Source organism: Erpetoichthys calabaricus, chromosome 2, assembly GCF_900747795.2.
Source record: "Erpetoichthys calabaricus chromosome 2, fErpCal1.3, whole genome shotgun sequence".
Taxonomy (NCBI): Eukaryota; Metazoa; Chordata; class Cladistia; order Polypteriformes; family Polypteridae; genus Erpetoichthys; species Erpetoichthys calabaricus.
In genome coordinates this window covers 30,876,456-30,894,762 of record NC_041395.2, presented here as the reverse complement: position 1 = coordinate 30,894,762, position 18,307 = coordinate 30,876,456, and the positions used below count along the sequence as shown (strand labels likewise).

Genomic DNA, 18,307 nt, shown 5'->3' with positions numbered 1-18,307 from the left:
GGTTGGTTAAAATATCAGCTGAAAAATTGGTTATATTTTGTGTATTAAATATGTGTCTGTGTGTGTGACTATACGCAACAATAGCCTCTCAATCTCACCCACAACCCTTAACTCTACCAAATATTAAATAAAACGAAATCTTAAAATTTGAATGAATTCTTTAATAGCATCTTTCTCCCATTGTGCTTTAGAGATTCTCAACTTAACTATCCATGGAATTTAGTACAATTTTTTTATTCATACACAATATAGGAAAATGGTATTTAGTCAAGCTGACAACAGTCATTTATGCAGTCTTGTGCAAGGTGGTAGGAGTATAAAAAACTACATGTAAGGTCCACAGGGATTTAGTTCAGTTGTTTTTGTTTTGTCTAAATTAAAATAGGGTAGTGACCTGCAGTGAGCAAGTAATGTGTTTGTTCAGTTACAATGATTTTTCAGACAACTGCATTGCTCAAGTTACAAAAAAATGTACAATTGGATAAATTAGGGATGTTAGATGATATCAGAATCATACAGTATATGGATCTGAAAGTAATTTCTTGAAATAATTTTAGTAGCGTAAGACCAATAATTCAATTTGATATACATATAATGATGAATTCATTGTGTTCTGGGTGATATCGTAATTTAAGGGAATGCTGGATTACAGCACAAACATTTCTGTGGTTTGGAGCTTTTTCAGAGGAAGTGAAAGTGACATTTAATAACCCATTTTGTAACACTTGCTCAACTAATGTCGTGAATGAAGGGACCAAGATGTAAAATTTCAATACCAAGAACTTAATTATACACCTGAAGACACATCTCTCAAACTAATATACTGTACAGATTTAGTCAAAGGTAAAGAGGAGTGTCCTATATCACCACACACAAAATTAAAAGCTGTGCTCACCATGTTGAACAGTTCTTTGAAAAATTAAAGAGACTTGTCAAATATTCTTTCAGAACTATATTATGTGCTCACAAATCATTTCCATCAGTTTGTGAAAAACAGAAGTTACAAGGGTGTTATCTTTCAGTTGAACGGTGGTGTCAAGGAAGCTTGACGGACAGACAGACCTACCTGAGAAGTGATAGCTTCCACCCCAAGCATATAAGGCACTCCATTATTTTCAGCCAAGCAATACGCTACAACTGTATTTGCTCAGACCTGACAGACTGGGATAAACAACTGCAGGAGCTTAGACAAGATTTCATCAGACAAGCATATACACCAAAACAACAGACACTCAAATAAGAAAAGCTACTGCCATACCCGGAGACAACCTTCTGGAATATAAAAACAAAGACAACAAGAACTGCATTCCCCTTGTTGACATCTATAAACCCACATCTTGAAGCACTTCGAAAAATTATAAAAGAAGTTCAGCCAATACTAAATAATGATGATATGCTGAAAAATGGATTTCCAGAATCTCCCCTCCTGGCATACAGACAACCACCAAACCTGCAGAAACTAATAGTACGAAGCTCCCTAAGTGAACCAACAGAAAATGGGACAACTCCCTGCCTACAGAAAATATGTAAAACATTTGCTCAAATTTATGAAACTGATTGTGTAGTTATACCACACTGCTGACTGGAACATCACATAAAGGGATCATTCTCCTGCTGATCATCTAATGTGGTCTACCTAAGTCTCTGTATGAAATATCCTGAAATTGCACTCTGTGGGAGAAACTGGACAAACACTCTGCCAAAGAATGAACTTGCACAGGTTCCACATCAAGCATGGCAACATTGATGTTCCTGTAGCAGTTCACTTTAATAGCCATGGACACTGAGAGGGACTTTATAATCACAGTGCTTATGGGCAATTTCAGATCTGATTTCTAAGCTGGGTAGCCAAATACTTTTACTACAAGATAGTTTGAAGTTGCAAGTTAACATTTCCCATAAAACAGCCAAGAGTGTCAGTGTGCACATATTTATTAAGTGTGTAGAATGAGTTTGTTAATTTGCTCACCTGTAAAGGTCATATTAAAATTCTTATTTAATCTTTAATTTCTTTCTATGTATTGTTATTTATTATATGTTATTTTAGTTTATTTGTTTATTGTTAGTACAGATTGGATACAGATTTTATGTGTTGTTTAAATCTTTTAATTCAAAATAGTATTAATCATCATCATCATCATCATCTTTAAACAATTAATTTAAATGCATTAATCCACAAAATAATATAATTGCAAACATCAAGGCCATAACATACAAAAGAGTGCTCATCACTACTCAGAGTGAATAGAAACATCACGTCTTCTAGCCTCAAGTAGCAAAAGAAAGCATAGCTGGGAACAAGGAAAAAAAAGACTATTGAATGCATTTAACATGTTTCAGTGTTCACCTGCGATTATGTTGTCTGGGTTTCTAGTGTGCATTAGATTAAAATGGAGTAGTGTGGTGTGTGACCTATTTCTCCATGATTACATCACTTTGTGCATGGAAGAATCCCACTTTTGTGAGGGGTGATATTTTCAAGTGTCACCTGAGAAGCAACAATTATACGAAAGTCAAGCATTACAGATACACTATGAATAAAAAAGTAGAAATATTTATTAATAATAATATTTATACTACAAACATGTATGTAGCATACAGTCCCTGTGTTCTAATATATATATTTTTTTAATATTACAATTTTTATCATAATTTTTGACTAATTTGACAACGCTAACCAAAGTGTTATATATATATATGACTAATTATTCTGAGTCTCACAGTAAGAAGACCTGGGTTTGTGTTCCCAGGTCCTCCCTACATGGTGCGTTGTCTCCCTGTGTCTGCTTGAATTTCCTCTGGGTGCTTCAGTTTCCTCCCACAGTCCAACGACATGCAGGTTAGGTAAATTGGCGATACTAAATTGACTCTAGTGTGTGTGTGTGTGTGTGTGTGCGTGTGTGTGTGTGTGTGTGTGTTTGAGTGTGAATGTGAGTGTTTGCCTTGTCGTGGACTGGCACCCTGTACAGGGTTTGTTCCTGCCTTGAACCCTATGCAAGCTGGGGTAGGCTTCAACACCCCCCAGTGTTCAGGACTAAGCTGGTTAGAAAATGACATGACACAATTATTCAGCAGGTGCAGGGGTTTTTGTCTTGTGGTGTCAGGGTGGTGGATTCCCTGCCTATGTGAAAGTTCATGTGTGATCATGAATTTAAAGCTGTGAGTTTACTTTTCTAAGCTTGAATCCAAGTTGAGGTACATCGCTGTTCTAAAGAGATGTTTATAACCTCTGTCTTTCAGGTTCTACTTCTCTAACAAGTGAAGTGCCCTTTGTTCCCTGTGACTCAGTTCCCTACTCCCTGTCTCTCAACTGCCATTTGTCCTCACTCAATGGGATTGCATCTGTGAAATCCAACTCCTCACTGAGCCCCCTGGAATATCTGAGTGATGACAAGACAGAAGCTAAGGTGCCTTTGTTGGTTTCCATGTCAGATTTAAATGACGGTCACATGTTAAAAATAAAATTACAGCCGATCATAAACATTGTTATACAACTGCTTGTCGTATTTTTATCAGTCTATTGTTATCAACTGTTTATCTCTATTGTTACATGCCCTTAGTTTTACTAAAATTTCCAGTTCAATTATTGTAAGTTAATTATTTGTTGAATATGAATATTCTTGGATATAATATTCTTTTTTTGTAGGTTTTTTTTGCCAAATTAAATTTCCAGTTTGTGATGTAAAATAAACGTGTGTATCACTTTCGATGAAGGTGTCAGACAAATGCACAATACTACTGAATTAGTAACTAATTTTTTTTATTTCATAAAAGCAAAGAAAAATAATGCACATTTTTATAATTCTTGTGAGACAATGTCTCCTTGAATTATTGTGAGAGAACTAGAAATCCGGGGGATAAGAAACACCGGCAATGTCAGAAAAGAGGATCAAGTTAACCAGGAGGGCAAAGCACAGGGGCAATGCAAAACTCACAGTTAAAAATAGTTCACGAATGAAACAAAACCTTGTGCTAGGCCTACTCATAATAAAGCTAACTGTTTTTTTGTTGACTATCTGTGCCAGAAATGGAAGCCGATTTCTGTCCATCCAGCAGTTACCACCTGTGAGGCATATTCACCATTAATGTTTGCAGTGTACCAGCTATTGAAATACAATTTGTAATGCATTTAGTAATAAAATGCATTGCATTTTTCATTCCAGCAGATGGTGCATTACAAACATTAGCACTGCTTTTATGACACGCATGCCAAATGGTATATGACAGACATGGCAACTGGAAGGACACACAGATACAAATAAACACACAGACACTTGTCCTTTTATTGAGGTGGATTATCCAATTGAGAGATAACTTAGTCCAGGGCTGTCATCATGTTAATACCATCAATTCCTGGGCTATGTGACCCATCTCCCATGTCTTGTAAATAACAGAACAGGAGTAAAAATTAAAACATCGTACTTGTGTATTTAACTATATAATGATATTGGGCAAAAGACTGAGAAGATGAAATAATATTTTGTTTCTTCTTGATTTTTGTAGGTGTCATTGTCCCCAGGATTCCAATTTGATCGTGATGTTGAGCTTTTGATATATTATAGCCAAGCACATCAGCCGACTGTTGTGGTGGAAGCTGGTCTCTCAACAGCAGCTGAAGGTAAAAGTGTACTTCACTGTCTAAAGAGCATCATTTTAACATAATACATTTTCAAGAAATTTAAAATACATTTATTACAAAGGTTCATCCAATCTGTGCTTCAATTTGGCAGGAGACACCTTTTTAGTGAAACTATGTTGTTGTTTTTTTTTTTAATCTTATTTTTGCTGGCGCAAAATACTCCTACACACCTCAAACCATTCAACAGGGGACATAAGAATAACCAAACATATGAGGGAGAAAAACAAGCTTGATTTTTAAAATTTCTTTAAATTTATTGAAACAAATGGCTGCAAAGGAACCAAATCCACATCATCAAATAAGAATTTCTGTTAAAACAGAGAGAAGGCCAGATTCTTGCCTGTCATTGATTCTTCTTGGCTCTTCAGCTGTGCTTGTGGTGACTTGCTTCAGTGAAAAGATGGATGGGTTGATGACTTCCATAAAGACAGTACTCAGATGTTCACTCATGAAGACACAATGTGTAGCTACAACAAAATATTGCAGCTGTCCTTATTTATTGTCTAATTAATATTTACCATGTTTTGTGCATTAGCATTACAATTCCATATACTGTACACTCATCTTTCCACTGAATTCATATCTTATGATAATGGTTTCAATTTGAATTATTTCTTGTTTTCTGGTAGCACGTTGTCAGCTTTTTTATGTTCAATACTAGACATTAAGCCCGTTACAATAACGGGCGCTAGAACAGTAGTTCATAAACTTTAGTAGGAACAGTCTATATTAAATGGCAAGAGACCTTTTACCTCATTAAATTTTTCCTGTAAAATGCCTGTAATTTTCTCTGACAGTAATACTGGCTTTGCTGTCCGTAATATGCGTTTAATTTTCTGTCACAACAGTGGGCAATCAGCAGATTCTCCCCAGCAACTGATGTAATGTACGCGAAAATAAATCCACTTTTACTTTACACTTTACCAGGCCAAGCTTCTTAATCGCAAATCTGACATCCTCAGAGTGAACACTTGCACAACAATGGGGAAGCTGGTCTCCGCGTCTCAGTACCCGATTGGATTTTTCGTGTTTTCTGTTTTAGGTCTTACCTCATTTACCGAAATCCGATTGGATTGGCCGCGCGATATTTTATAGGTCCCGCCCTCTCTGTGTTGTGTGACGTGTCAGGCGGCCTTTGAAGCAACTGCTTTGAAGCGTCACACCGTGCCCCGCGCATGCGCACTTCACCAGAAGACACACACACACGGACACCTGGACGCACACAGGGATTTTATTAAAGAGGATGGGTTGAGTTATGCAGAATTTCATTTTCTTAATGAGTTTCCCTGTAAAAATTTGTGATAGTGAAATTACTTTTGCGTCTTGTGCCAGTGACAGTTTAGATAGATAGATAGATAGATAGATAGATAGATAGATAGATAGATAGATAGATAGATAGATAGATAGATAGATAGATAGATAGATAGATAGATAGATAGATAGATAGATAGATAGATAGATAGATAGATAGATAGATAGATAGATAGATAGATAGATAGATAGATCTTTATTGTCATTGTCACTTTTACAAAGGAACAACGAAATTGAAGGTGCAGTCAACTCAGTGTGAGGCATAAGAGTTAAAAAGACAAGAAGAGAGAAAATAATAAACTGAATAGCAATTAAAGCACTTTACAAAATGTACAAATTGCACTTGTTATATATACAAATTACACTGGTTAAATGTACAAATTGCACCTGTTGACTTAAAGTCTCACCCTGCCCAGGGCTTGTTTCCTGCCTTGTGCCCTGTGTTGGCTGGGATTGTCTCCAGCAGACCCCCGTGACCCTGTAATTAGGATATAGCAGGTTGGATAATGGATGGATGGATGGACTTAAGGTCTACAGTATATTGCACATTGGGATAATGATATGGAGCAGTTTTTTCTGAGTTCAGGGCCATGATTGCTTTTGGATAAGAGCTGTTTTTAAGGCGGTTTGTCCTGGTTTTCATTGCTCTGTATCTGTTATTTATCTGTGTTTATCTGTATCTGTATTTATTATTAGTGGCTGCTTTTATGTTGAGGAAACACAGGTCGCACAAAGCACTTCCTCATCGCCCAAATTTGTGGAGTGATATAAAAAAGTTTAGTGTGTTATTATTTTGACAGTGTACCTGGTAAATAAGTTTTGCGCAAACAAATGTTTTAGGGCAATTTAGGGTTCAGATGTTTGGCTTGACAAAGGTGTGCCTCTACCTGTTTCCTGGTTCACCTTTTATCTTATGGTCGTTTGTTAAATTTTGATACACCTAGGAGGAGGCTGGTGGTTGCGAGTATGCCCCAGTGGAAGTAATCGCTAGGCCTACACTCGAGAAGGGGGCTGGAGAAGATGCGCTCCTTAGAACTACATTTGAGAGTAGGAGAAGCCCCATTAAATGGCAAAGGACTATTGTTCTGAGTGATGTCCTGCAGACACAGGGGGACTGGCAGTGGGAACTAAAACCTAAAATAAATGGTTGACCGCACTTGTTGGCGGACATCTTCTCTTGCTGCAAGGTCTCGAAGAGATAAGCAGAGGAGATGCCAAATTTTAGAAAGATTGTAGAAAATGGGGCTCATGTTTTTATAACGGAAATCTTGCCTGAGTTTTAACCTGTTTTTTTATTGAAAATATTGTTTCTATATGGATTGCTATTAACTTCCACAAAAGTCACCGTTTTTATGGATTATGTATTTATTTATTATGAACAGCACTGAACTACTTTACTGTTTTCAATAAAAAATACTGGAGCACTTCGCACCCCCTCTTGCGTATTGTGTGTGTGTCCTCATTTGTCCTGCTCATCCTCAGTTTCTTTATCAGTAGTTCTGGGTTTAAGCTGCCATGGACCATGGAGCCAACCTGGATCATTACGCTCTCTCATACTGGCAAAACACATTTCTAGGACTGTAGGCGTAATTTTATTTTCTAATTTCTCTCTGGATGTTTGCATTTCAAAAAACCTTCTTCTGCAGCTCATATACAGATGCAGCCATTCAAAATGCACAAGGCTTACTGTGTATGTGCATCAGTCGACTGCACGAAACTACCTGGTTTCAGAAATATGTACTATTGTGACTGTAGTACCTCATAAAACCACCAGAAGTTGTAGCAAAATCTAGAAATGGAGCATTTGACCTGTTACCAGAAAAAGTAAAGGTGTGAAGGCTTGGCAACAGTCTCTTTTTTCCAGTTATTATACTGTTTAGACTTAAATTTTAAACAGGTATAGATAAGGTTGTCAGGATAACAAATTTCTATATGATGCCAAGAGAATTATTGAAATTCCATACCATTTTTGACACCCAGTATAGGATATAATGTAACACATTAAAAATGTATTTAAATAAACTGAATTTCTGTATGCATTAAAATTTCTATATTGATGAAAACAAATAATTGAAATTTTAGTCATTCAAGCACAGGAATAATTAACTACAGTAGTAGTCAATAGCTTTGGCATTAACCTTAATTCGCATTGCCATCCATCCCAAAAGCTGCATTTTCCACCCACCTGCAGTCGTAATCTTGTATAGGCCAATTTTGAATTTTGAGCTGGTTTGTCCAACATTATGAGGAAACTCTAGCAAAAACAGGGCTATCATCAAAGTAAACAAAATCCTCAGTTCACAATCCTTGCTGTGCTGAACGGCACTTTTCATAATGCAGTTCAAAGAAAAACACACCATGCTGCTGCATCCATGCAGACCCCATCAATGAAGCTGCTGCCACAGCCGGCCACATCCAATCAGCTTTCACTTTAGTCACCATCCCACAATTCAGTTTGTACTGTAATACACCAATACACTAATATGTGAGCACTTCAAATGCAATAGTTTCCTTTGTCTTACAGAACTGAAATATAAAATTCTATTATTAACCTACAAAGCTTTAAATGGCCTCACACAGGACTGCATCAGTGATCTTCTCCATCACTCTGCTCCTGTTTGCCCACTAAGGTCCTATGATTCTGGCAATCTTGTTGCTTTCCGTGGGTGACAAGGCCTTCAGCTGTATAGCGCCCAGATTTTGGAATGACCTCCCTAAATTAATTAATTAGATCAGCTGACTCCCTTCATTCCTTTAAAAAAACAACTTAAAACTCATCTGTTCAGGAAGGTTTTTAACTCAACATTAACATTCTGACCCTTCTTTCAGTTTACCTCTCTGTCCAGGTGCTAAGGATAATGTGTGTGTGTGTGTTATATCACAAATGATATTATTTGTCCAGGCTTTTCTTTTAGTACTGAATTTAATATTTTACTTTGGTTTATTTTCTTTAATTCTATTTAATGTTTTGTATTTCCTGTATTTATCTGTTTTTTTGTTCAATGCAGAAATATTTATACCCAATCTGCTCCTATTGTTACATATATCCTGCTGTTTAAATGAGCACCTTGAGTATGGAAAATGTGCTATATAAATAAAATGTATTATTATTGTGAATAAAATTCTTTTACAAAGCGGACTGCAACTCTAGCCATGTCACTTGGTAGCTTACGAGGCTGAGCTGTCAAATGCCAGAGCAAACCAGGAGTGCATTCGCAATGCAGGCTGTAAAAGTGATACCATGAACAATGATAACTGAAACAATTTTAAAAATGTTAGTCAGTGCCGATCGATATTTTGATACTTTTAATAACCCTTGCTAAACAGGAGTTCATGAACATGATGTGCATTTTCAGGCTTATATCTGCACAAAGAAAATCCAAAGTATTTTAGGAGTAGGAGATAATAATAGCAATGCATAATAAGTATTTATATAATTGTGTGTTTCAAGACATTCAGGAATATATTACAATATAAAACCTTAAAATACAAAAGTATAGGTGTTAGTATTACTGGAGGTGAATAGTCTATGAAAACGTACACAGCAGTATCCCAGCCTTATCATGAATATTTTATCCATTAAAGCCTTTAACAGCGTGTAATACTATGATAGAGTGGAGTGGGAAATGGTTATAATTTGTTTTTCTCATATGTTAATATAGGTTCCTTAATGGGAGTCCCACTTGTGATGGTTAGGTTGTATCCAGAATTCTCTCGTTTCACAGAAGAATCACTCACCAAAAATGGCGAGTTCATCTTTTTGATGGATTGTTCAGGCAGCATGAAAGAAACAATGAAATGGGAATGCAACTCCGTCAGGCGCATTGAGAGTGCACGCGTATGTATATACTGTTTATTAGCTTCTCCTGTAACATTCTTTTGACTCAATTTATTGACAGTGCATTCAAATATTATTTATATCCACCTTACACTGAAAGGTTAAAGAAAAGTTAAACTTATTCCAATTGGACATCTTAGTTATAATTGCAGTGTTAACTAGAGCACACAGTGGATTCAGTATTCTGACCCTTTCACTTTCTGCACACTTTATTGTGTTGTAGATTTTATTTTAAATGGATTCATTTGCCATTTTGCCCATCAGTCTATACTCAATAAACTATAATGTCAAAGTGATAGCATGTTTTCAGAAAGGCCTGAAAATCTATTAAAAATCAAAAAGCGATATCTGTTACCCATATACAGTAAGTATACAGTATTATTTAATAATATTCAGTAATTTGTTAGAAGCCTGTTTGGCAGTAATTACAGCTTTTGTTTGGCAGTTTATCACATTTTGAGGTGTTTTCTGTGGTGTGAGAGTTAATTTAAAAAATACATTTTGCTCTTAAGAACTTGGGTTTTGGTTGTCACTAAGGAATCATGCTTTTTTGCTTTTTTTCACCCGCACAAGAGCAGAAGTAGCTGGGTATTTGGAGATGCGCTTGGAAAAGTTACTTGTACTTGTTTTTGTTATCTGTATTCTAATTAGCATTGAGGAGGTAGGATAGAAGGCAGCAGTAACTGACATAAGCTATAAGCAAATAACTGCATCATCCATATTACTAAACGAGAATGGTAAACCGGATATGGACGCAGGGACCTGCCCGTGGACGCAAAAGACATAGTGCGCAAGTGCCACACAAAGCCCCCCCCCCCCCCCAGAGTGAAACGGGAGAGACTACGCACGTGCGCAGGCGCCACACAAAGCCCCCCCCCCCACCCACCAGAGCAAAACGGGAGAGACTACGAACCGTCAGAGTAGGAAACAAAGTAAAACCTCATAAAGAAGTTAAAGAACAGGGACAAACACATGGAGAACAGGTTATAGAACAAAGCCCCCCTGCCCAGAGTAAAACGAGACAGACTACGAACCGTCTGACATGCCGCAAGCACGATAAAGAGAGCGTCAGAGTAGGAAACAAAGTAAAAACCTCATAAAGAGGTTAAAGAACAGGGACAAACACATGGAGAACAGGTTATAGAACAAAGCCCCCCTGCCCAGAGTAAAACGAGAAAGACTACGAACCGTCTGACATGCCGCAAGCAGGATAAAGCGAGGTCAGAAATAAAACACAGAGTAGGAAACAAAGTAAAACTTTATAAAGGGATTAAAGAACGGGGACAAACACATTGAGAGCGGGTTACAGATGATGAAAACTGGAATGCAACAGCTTCAAAAAAACCTAGGCACGAAACACATGCACACCGAGATACAGAATATAAAGACAGAAACAACAACAGTTAAACGTCCACACAGTGGAGGTACACAGCATGGTAAAAACAGACATAATACGGAAAGCGCAGGCGTCGCCGCCATATTGTGAGTGGCACTAATGCGTGGTGAAAGCGCAGGAGGAGACATAGTAAAACAAGAGGAGTCAACGCCCCCTACGGAGTCCACAAAGGTTCATACATCAAACCCGAGATGGTACGGACACGCGTCTGAAACCGCGGAAGCAAAACTGTCTCGGCTCCAAAACCAAACAGCTCAACAAGTGACACAGCTTCGACACCGAGCCCGCGTGGACAGATCTAATGAACGTGGACCCCTACAACGCACATCTCAAACTACGTAGGCAAAGCAGGCACGGATTCAACACGACACAGCTCCAGTGACCGAGATACAAACATGCGCCTGCCTGGATATAATTAATGAACGCAGGCACCTGCAACGTGCGTCTGAAATGCCGCAGACCAGGCAGGCACTGCTCCAAAAAGAAAGAGCTTGACTAAACGAGATACGAAGTGAAATGGGAAACACTACAGAGTCCGCAGTGCTCCACAATGCACCGCATAATAGTTCGGAAAGAGCTTCATAGTAACAGTGGGGAGACCCAGAGTGACACGGGCGAACGCTCCGTATTAAACATATGTCATCCTCACACATCTAACCTATACAGCATAGGTAAATCACATTACAGTGATGTATTATTAACAGTACGATAAACGTCACAGTATCGCAAACAAATGAAAATTATTACTCGAAAAAGGGAAATTATATTCACCACGGACCAGGTGTCATTGAAACAAAAGCAGAATAAAGCGAAATCAGAAATGAAAGACAGAGTAGAAAGCAAAGTAAGACGTCATAAACAGGTTAAACGAGGGGGCCAAACACATGGACAGCAAGTTACTGATAATGAAGACTGGAATTCAAAAGCTTCAAAAACCAAAGCTCGACTGACCGAGATACAAACTGAAACGGGAAACACTACGGGGTCCGCAGTAGTCCACAATGCACCGCATAATAGTGCGGACGGAGCTCCGTATTAACAGTGGGGAGCCCCAGAGTGACACGAGCGAACGCTCTGTATTAAACGTGCGTCATCCTCACACGTGGCTACCCAGCGGGCACGGGTTCAAAATGCCGGGGGTAGGTGAGCGAAGCGAGCAGGGGGCGGAGCCCCCTTGTAACAGCTATTCCTTAGTTTAAAAGAAATGAAAAAAAAAGGCCACGGCTGACTTCAAAACAGTGCGAGTGGAGAGCTTTTAAGTAAGGAATAAGAGCGCAAAGTTAGGAGAACAGACAGAGAAAAGTAAAATTAACCTCATAGAAGGACAAACAGCAGTTGAGAGGGAGAACAGTACAGGACCTTAATTTGACAGAAGGTGTAAAATAGCTGTAGCAGTTCTTTGTGTTACCATTTAAGTTAAATAATTTAATTTTAATATGAAAAGTTAAGGCACTTTGACTATTGCTGAATCAAATTTTAATATTGAGGCCAGTGCAGTCCAAGGATGTTGGACTTTTTAGATGATGGTTTAGAGGAGTCAATTGTCTATGAGGGCTGCATCTGCAGGAGATGCCAGCTGATCCAGCAGTGTCACCGAACTGGAGGAGGAGTTGCCTGGCCTGCCTTGTAGTAGAGAATTGGCGGGCCTGTCCTTTAGAGAGATAGTGTGCACCCCTAAGGTGGCGTGGGAGGAGATTTCAGACCAGACAGGCATAAGGTAAAGGGTGCACACTGTCCGGCGACATCAACCCAAGTGTCAAATTATTATCAGGTCCTCTCAGAGCAGGATGATGTCTCTGATGATTCTGAGGTGGTAAGCAGGGATGAGGAGCCGCAACGGGCCACCTCAAAACCTCTTCCCAGAAACAGATAGGCAGTGACTTAGTCATTAGGGGGATTGAAGTGCAGGTGTGCTCCAGAGACAGAGAGTCTCGCATGGTGTTTTGCCTTCTGGTTGCACAGGTAGGGGACCTCCCTGTAAGGATGGATAGGCTCTTGGCCAGAGCGGGGGTGGATTCAGTTGTCATGACATACAAATGACATACGTAAGGGTGGTCTGTCAGTTCTGCAATCCTAATTCAAAGAGCTGGGTGCCAAGCTAAGGAGCAGAACTGACAAGGTAGTCTTCTACGAATATATAAGGATATAGCTTTATGGGGCATTAGGACTCCTTTTGGAACAGATGGGACCTATTCCGCCGCGACAGGTTACATCTGGGGCACCAATGTATTGGGGAGGCATATGTGTAGGCTAGACGAGGATTGTTTAAACTAGGGAATGTCGGGCAGGGAGTTTAGGACAGGCCAGGTTTAGATCTATACATGGAGGTACAAATAAAGGTGTAGAAATAAAAAGTAGTATTGTAAAATCTAACCAAACAATTAAATGTAGAAGGAGTAACACATTAATAATAGCTTGCCTTAATGCTAGAAGTATCAAAAATAAGGTAAGTGAGTTGGAGCTCTATGTAGCAGAGCATAATTATGATATTATATCAATAACGGAAACCTGGCTAAATAACAAAGATGGGGATGAGTGAAACAGAGGGATACACATTTTTAGGAAGGATATACAGAACAGAAAAGGAGGTGGGATCATCGAATGGACAGAAACATAATGTCCCAGAGGTGTTCTATTGGATTTAGGTCAGGCGAGCATCGGGGCCAGTCAATGTAATCAATTCCTTTATCCTCCAGGAACTGCCTGCATACTCTCGCCACATGAGGCCGGGCATTGTCCTTCACCAGGAGGAACCCAGAACCTGTTTTTGCCAGTTATCAATCACCTGCTGCAGTTGCTTAACAATGTGACAGATTTGACTTGGATCAACACCAAAGTGCTTGGCAACAGACACTTGACTTTCCTTACTATCAATTCATTTTAACACTTCTACTCTATCCGCTAATGTCAGGGCTTTTAACGTTTTTGAAGTCTTACACGCTGCCATATTAGACTACACCTAATGTAATGATATTCGTCAACTTTTCAAAAAACTAAATTATGTCGATCATATGTCATTGATGTTCTTTTCAGATCTGTCGGCTTTCTAGGTTGCTGAAATAACAGACTCCGCCCACGCATATGCCAGGAATTGTCGACTTTGTATAGTGTCGTCTCTGTCTGTACAGTGTATCAACTACAGTCGACTCCACTTGTGTGCATGTCATTTGAGCGCACACTCCGCTTAGCTGCACATGACTTGCACGGTCCCTATTTGCATAAAGTCAAGTGTAGTCGACTCCGCTTAAGTGCAGGTGGCGATCTCGTCCGGAGGTCTTGCACTTAAATGGAGTAGACAGTAAGCGGAAAACGGACTCGCACGGCCATTGCAGCTATCCGAAGCCGACTGACCTGAAAATCATGAAACGGGAATATTAAAGTCATTGCAGCAAACCGGAAATTGCAGATGTGTATAGCAAAAAAAACAGGCCCAAAACCTGTATTGCAGCTAATCAAATTGCAGGTAAGTGGAGTTGACTGTATGTTTGTGTGTGTGTATGTGTGTATGTGTGTGTATATATATATATATATATTACACACATACACATTGTATATATAGTATACATTTATCTATTTATGTGTGTATTTATTTAAAGACCTCCTGTAAAGAGCCTAAGTTTCCCCTGCATTCAAAATTCTATTTCTGACTGTCTATTCTAAAGATCAAAATCAATATACAGTATGCGTATATTAACTCAGTAATGACTTTTCTTTGATTAATAGTCTTGTGTTTTATTTATTATTAAAAATGTGATTCCTCCTTTCTTATAGGACACTCTGCTGCTTCTTCTTAAAAGTCTTCCTTTTGGCTGTTACTTTAATATTTGTCTGTTTGGGTCACGTTTTAAGTTTTTCTTTCCGTAAGTATTTTAGAATAAATTTCCCCTTCTTAAAGTTCATTGCTGTTTCTTCCTTTGTTTGTAATGCTTTTAATGTTTCTTCTTGCAGCAAAAGTGTTGAGTATACACAGCAGACAATGGAGTCTGCCATGAAGAAAGTAAAGGACATGGACGCTAACTTAGGAGGAACAGAAATCTTACGCCCACTTCGTGAGATTTTTCGGAAGCCCTGCAAACCTGGGTACCCCAGACAGGTAGTATGGTGATATTAAGCAACTGGCTCACAAGACAAAGATGTTGACTTTTAAACTATTAAATTTGCTGTTGGCTTGATGTGAAATAAGTCATGGTAGTCCATTATGTTTACCAAAAGTTCACTCCTGTCTAGTCTTCTTCTGTTCTTCACTTTCCGCTGTGCTTATTTACAGTATATCACCAGATGAGCTCGTATACAGTTTGGTGAGTAGCAGAGGCCATTTATGCTCTGGTGAAGTACATCTTTCAAGTGAAACCCAGGAATTACCTCTAGAGCTCTGGATAGTTTGTAGGAGCCCTGAAACCATTTTTAAGAATCTGTCTGTACTGGTGGTCCTGCATTTCTGTACCACAGAGGTACACTAATGGTCTCCAGTTAGCTTGAGGATCCTGCATAAATCAAACAGGGAAACTATAGTACCCTCAGTTTTGTCCGTTGGTTGTACTTAAATTGATGGCACTAACTAAGTAGCATTCACAAAGGGTATATTTTTTTTACACTTACCATTTATACAGACTGCATCAAAATGAATTAAAAATAGAATAATATGATGTAAGATAGTGTATATAAGCAACGTTTTTATTGTTATCAATCTGAGTTTGGATATGTTTTGAAGAATTTTTCAATTATTTTCTTGCCATATGTATCGTTTTTTTAAACAATGCTTTCATTGTCATACCATTTTGTTCTGGTTATTTTTGACAGGAACCATCATCTTAATTTGTTGTTTATGGCTGCGATTCCAATTGTTAGTCACACGGGCGCTGCTTCATATGGCATCATCAGTCAGATGGTATTTAAGAAGCTTAGGTGTCCAAATTTTGTATCAAACTCACTTTATCTGTTAAGTTAGGGGAATGCTGGTTTCTGCATGCTTTCTGCATATAGTACAGAATTTTCTCTGACATAGCTGTGATGCTAACTGCAGCCATGGGTACTTTGTGGAATTTCTTCCATATTTAATCTGCTGAAAAAGTTGTTCCATTATTTGAAAAGTTATTTTCCATTAGTTTTGTCATAATGCTGCTTGTAATTTTGATTCTTTGCACTAGTTTGTGGTATTGAGGCAGTAGTGGGATGGTGTGCCTTGTCCTCTCCTAATTAACAAAGTACAGTGGAACCTTGGTTCACGACCATAATTCGTTCCAAAACTCTGGTCGTAAACCGAGTTGGTCATGAACCGAAGCAATTTCTCCCATAGGATTGTATGTAAATACAATTAATCCGTTCCAGACGTACGAACTGTATGTATATATGTATATATATATATATATATATATATATGTATATATATATATATATATATATATATTAGTTTTTAAGCACAAATATAGTTAATTATACCATAGAATGCACAGCGTAATGGTAAACTAAATGTAAAAACATTGAATAACACTGAGAAAACCTTGAACAACAGAGAAAACTAATACTGCAATAGTTCGCGCTATAGTGTTAGGAACCGCTTGCTAAAAACACTTTTTTTAATGAGTTTTAAGCACAGGGGAAAAAATGAACATTTGAAAAATCCGTAATTTAATAAACCACCAAGAAAAGTAACATTGCAACAATGCAGGCTACGAACCGATCACTGTAAACAGAACTGAAAACAAAAACAAGCCTTCTCTACCTTATGCGTCCCTCGCTCGCTCTCTCTCTCTTGCTCTCGCTGTCTCTCCCGCGCCTGTGTGTGTGTGTGTCTCTCTCTTTTGCGAGCCTGGAGCGCCTGTGTGTGTGTCTCTCTAGTGAGCTCCTGTGTGTGTGCGTGCCTCTCTCTCACGTGTTCCTGTGTGTGTGCGCGGCTCTCTTTCTCGGGCTGCCTGTGTGTGTTCCTCTGTCTCTCGCGCTGCCTCTCTCTCCTGCTGCCTCTGTGTGTGTGTGTGTGTGTGTGTGTGCGCGTGTGTGTGTGTGTGTGTGTATGTGTGTCGTGCTCTCTCACTCTCTCTCTCTTGCTCGCTGCACAGGAAATACACAGGGAGAGACTGAACATGTACAAACCGAAAGAGAACCTGGCTTGTTCGTATACCGAGTGTGTGGTCGTGAACCGAGGCAAAAGTTTGGCGAACTTTTTGGTCGTAAACCGAGTTGTACGTGTACCGAGACGTTCGTGAACCGAGGTTCCACTGTATGCATTAATTACTACCTTATTTATATCCTGGTAAACGACAAGAGGATGCAATTAACTTTTGACATTCTTGTCTTCACTGCCCCAGTTGCTTTGCAGGTAACACTATTGTTTCTTTTGCTTGCTTTAGAGACTTGTGGCATAATTTTCTTATATTGCTCACTAGTGGGTGTATGCATGTTAGGAAGGTAGTTATGGCAGTCTGGTGCACTATTAGCAGCTGTCTTTAAAAGCAACTCCCTAATTAAGATTGTACATGAAGATTTTGTCCTTTTGTTGTTATTAGATTGCTTTTGATTAGAAAAATATTGGGAAAAATCTGGGAAATTCTATTTGCAAATCAAGTACTCTTTTTCACAATGATACCCAAAAATAAATGAAAATTATAAACCATTAAAAAAATGTAATTCAAAAACTGAAATAGCAAACGTTTTCAGGTTTTCATCCCCAAACACATTTGTAGCTCATCTCCTCTAAGTGCTTGGCTGAACCACCCTACGCAGCAATTACAGGAAGTAGTCTTTTTGGATAAGTCTATAAATTATGCAGCATAATGGAACAGGAGTTGTTCAAGACCTCCTAGCAGATCAAGCTGCTGTGCCAGGTTAGTAGAGGAGCAACAACGGATAGCAAGTTTTAGATCTCACCACAGTTGTTCAATGGAGTTATTATCAGGACTGTGACTGAGCTCCTCATGGACATCAGTTGTCTACATTTTAGGCAACACCAATGTTGTTCTGGCAGTGTGTTTTGTGTCATTGTCCTGTAGAAAAACAGATCTCCTCCCTAGTTTAGCCCTTATGTCAGAGTAGAGCAGTTTTTCCTCTTAGATCTATGTAAATTGTACAACATCCATCTTCCCATCAATCCTGACCAGATTGCCAGTCCTTGCTACTGGAATAACAT

General features: G+C 38.7%; 1 protein-coding gene across 1 annotated transcript in view; it reads left to right on the top strand.

The window, feature by feature from the left end:
* The window catches only part of LOC114645724 (von Willebrand factor A domain-containing protein 5A-like), a 91,446-nt gene that overhangs the window by 9,119 nt on the left and 64,020 nt on the right, over positions 1-18,307 (top strand). The window contains exons 4-8 of the mRNA XM_051922125.1: positions 3,241-3,407; positions 4,504-4,618; positions 9,613-9,788; positions 14,956-15,044; positions 15,133-15,277. Of these exons, the coding sequence (XP_051778085.1) occupies positions 3,241-3,407; positions 4,504-4,618; positions 9,613-9,788; positions 14,956-15,044; positions 15,133-15,277 (692 nt within the window). The remainder of the gene's footprint in view (positions 1-3,240; positions 3,408-4,503; positions 4,619-9,612; positions 9,789-14,955; positions 15,045-15,132; positions 15,278-18,307) is intronic.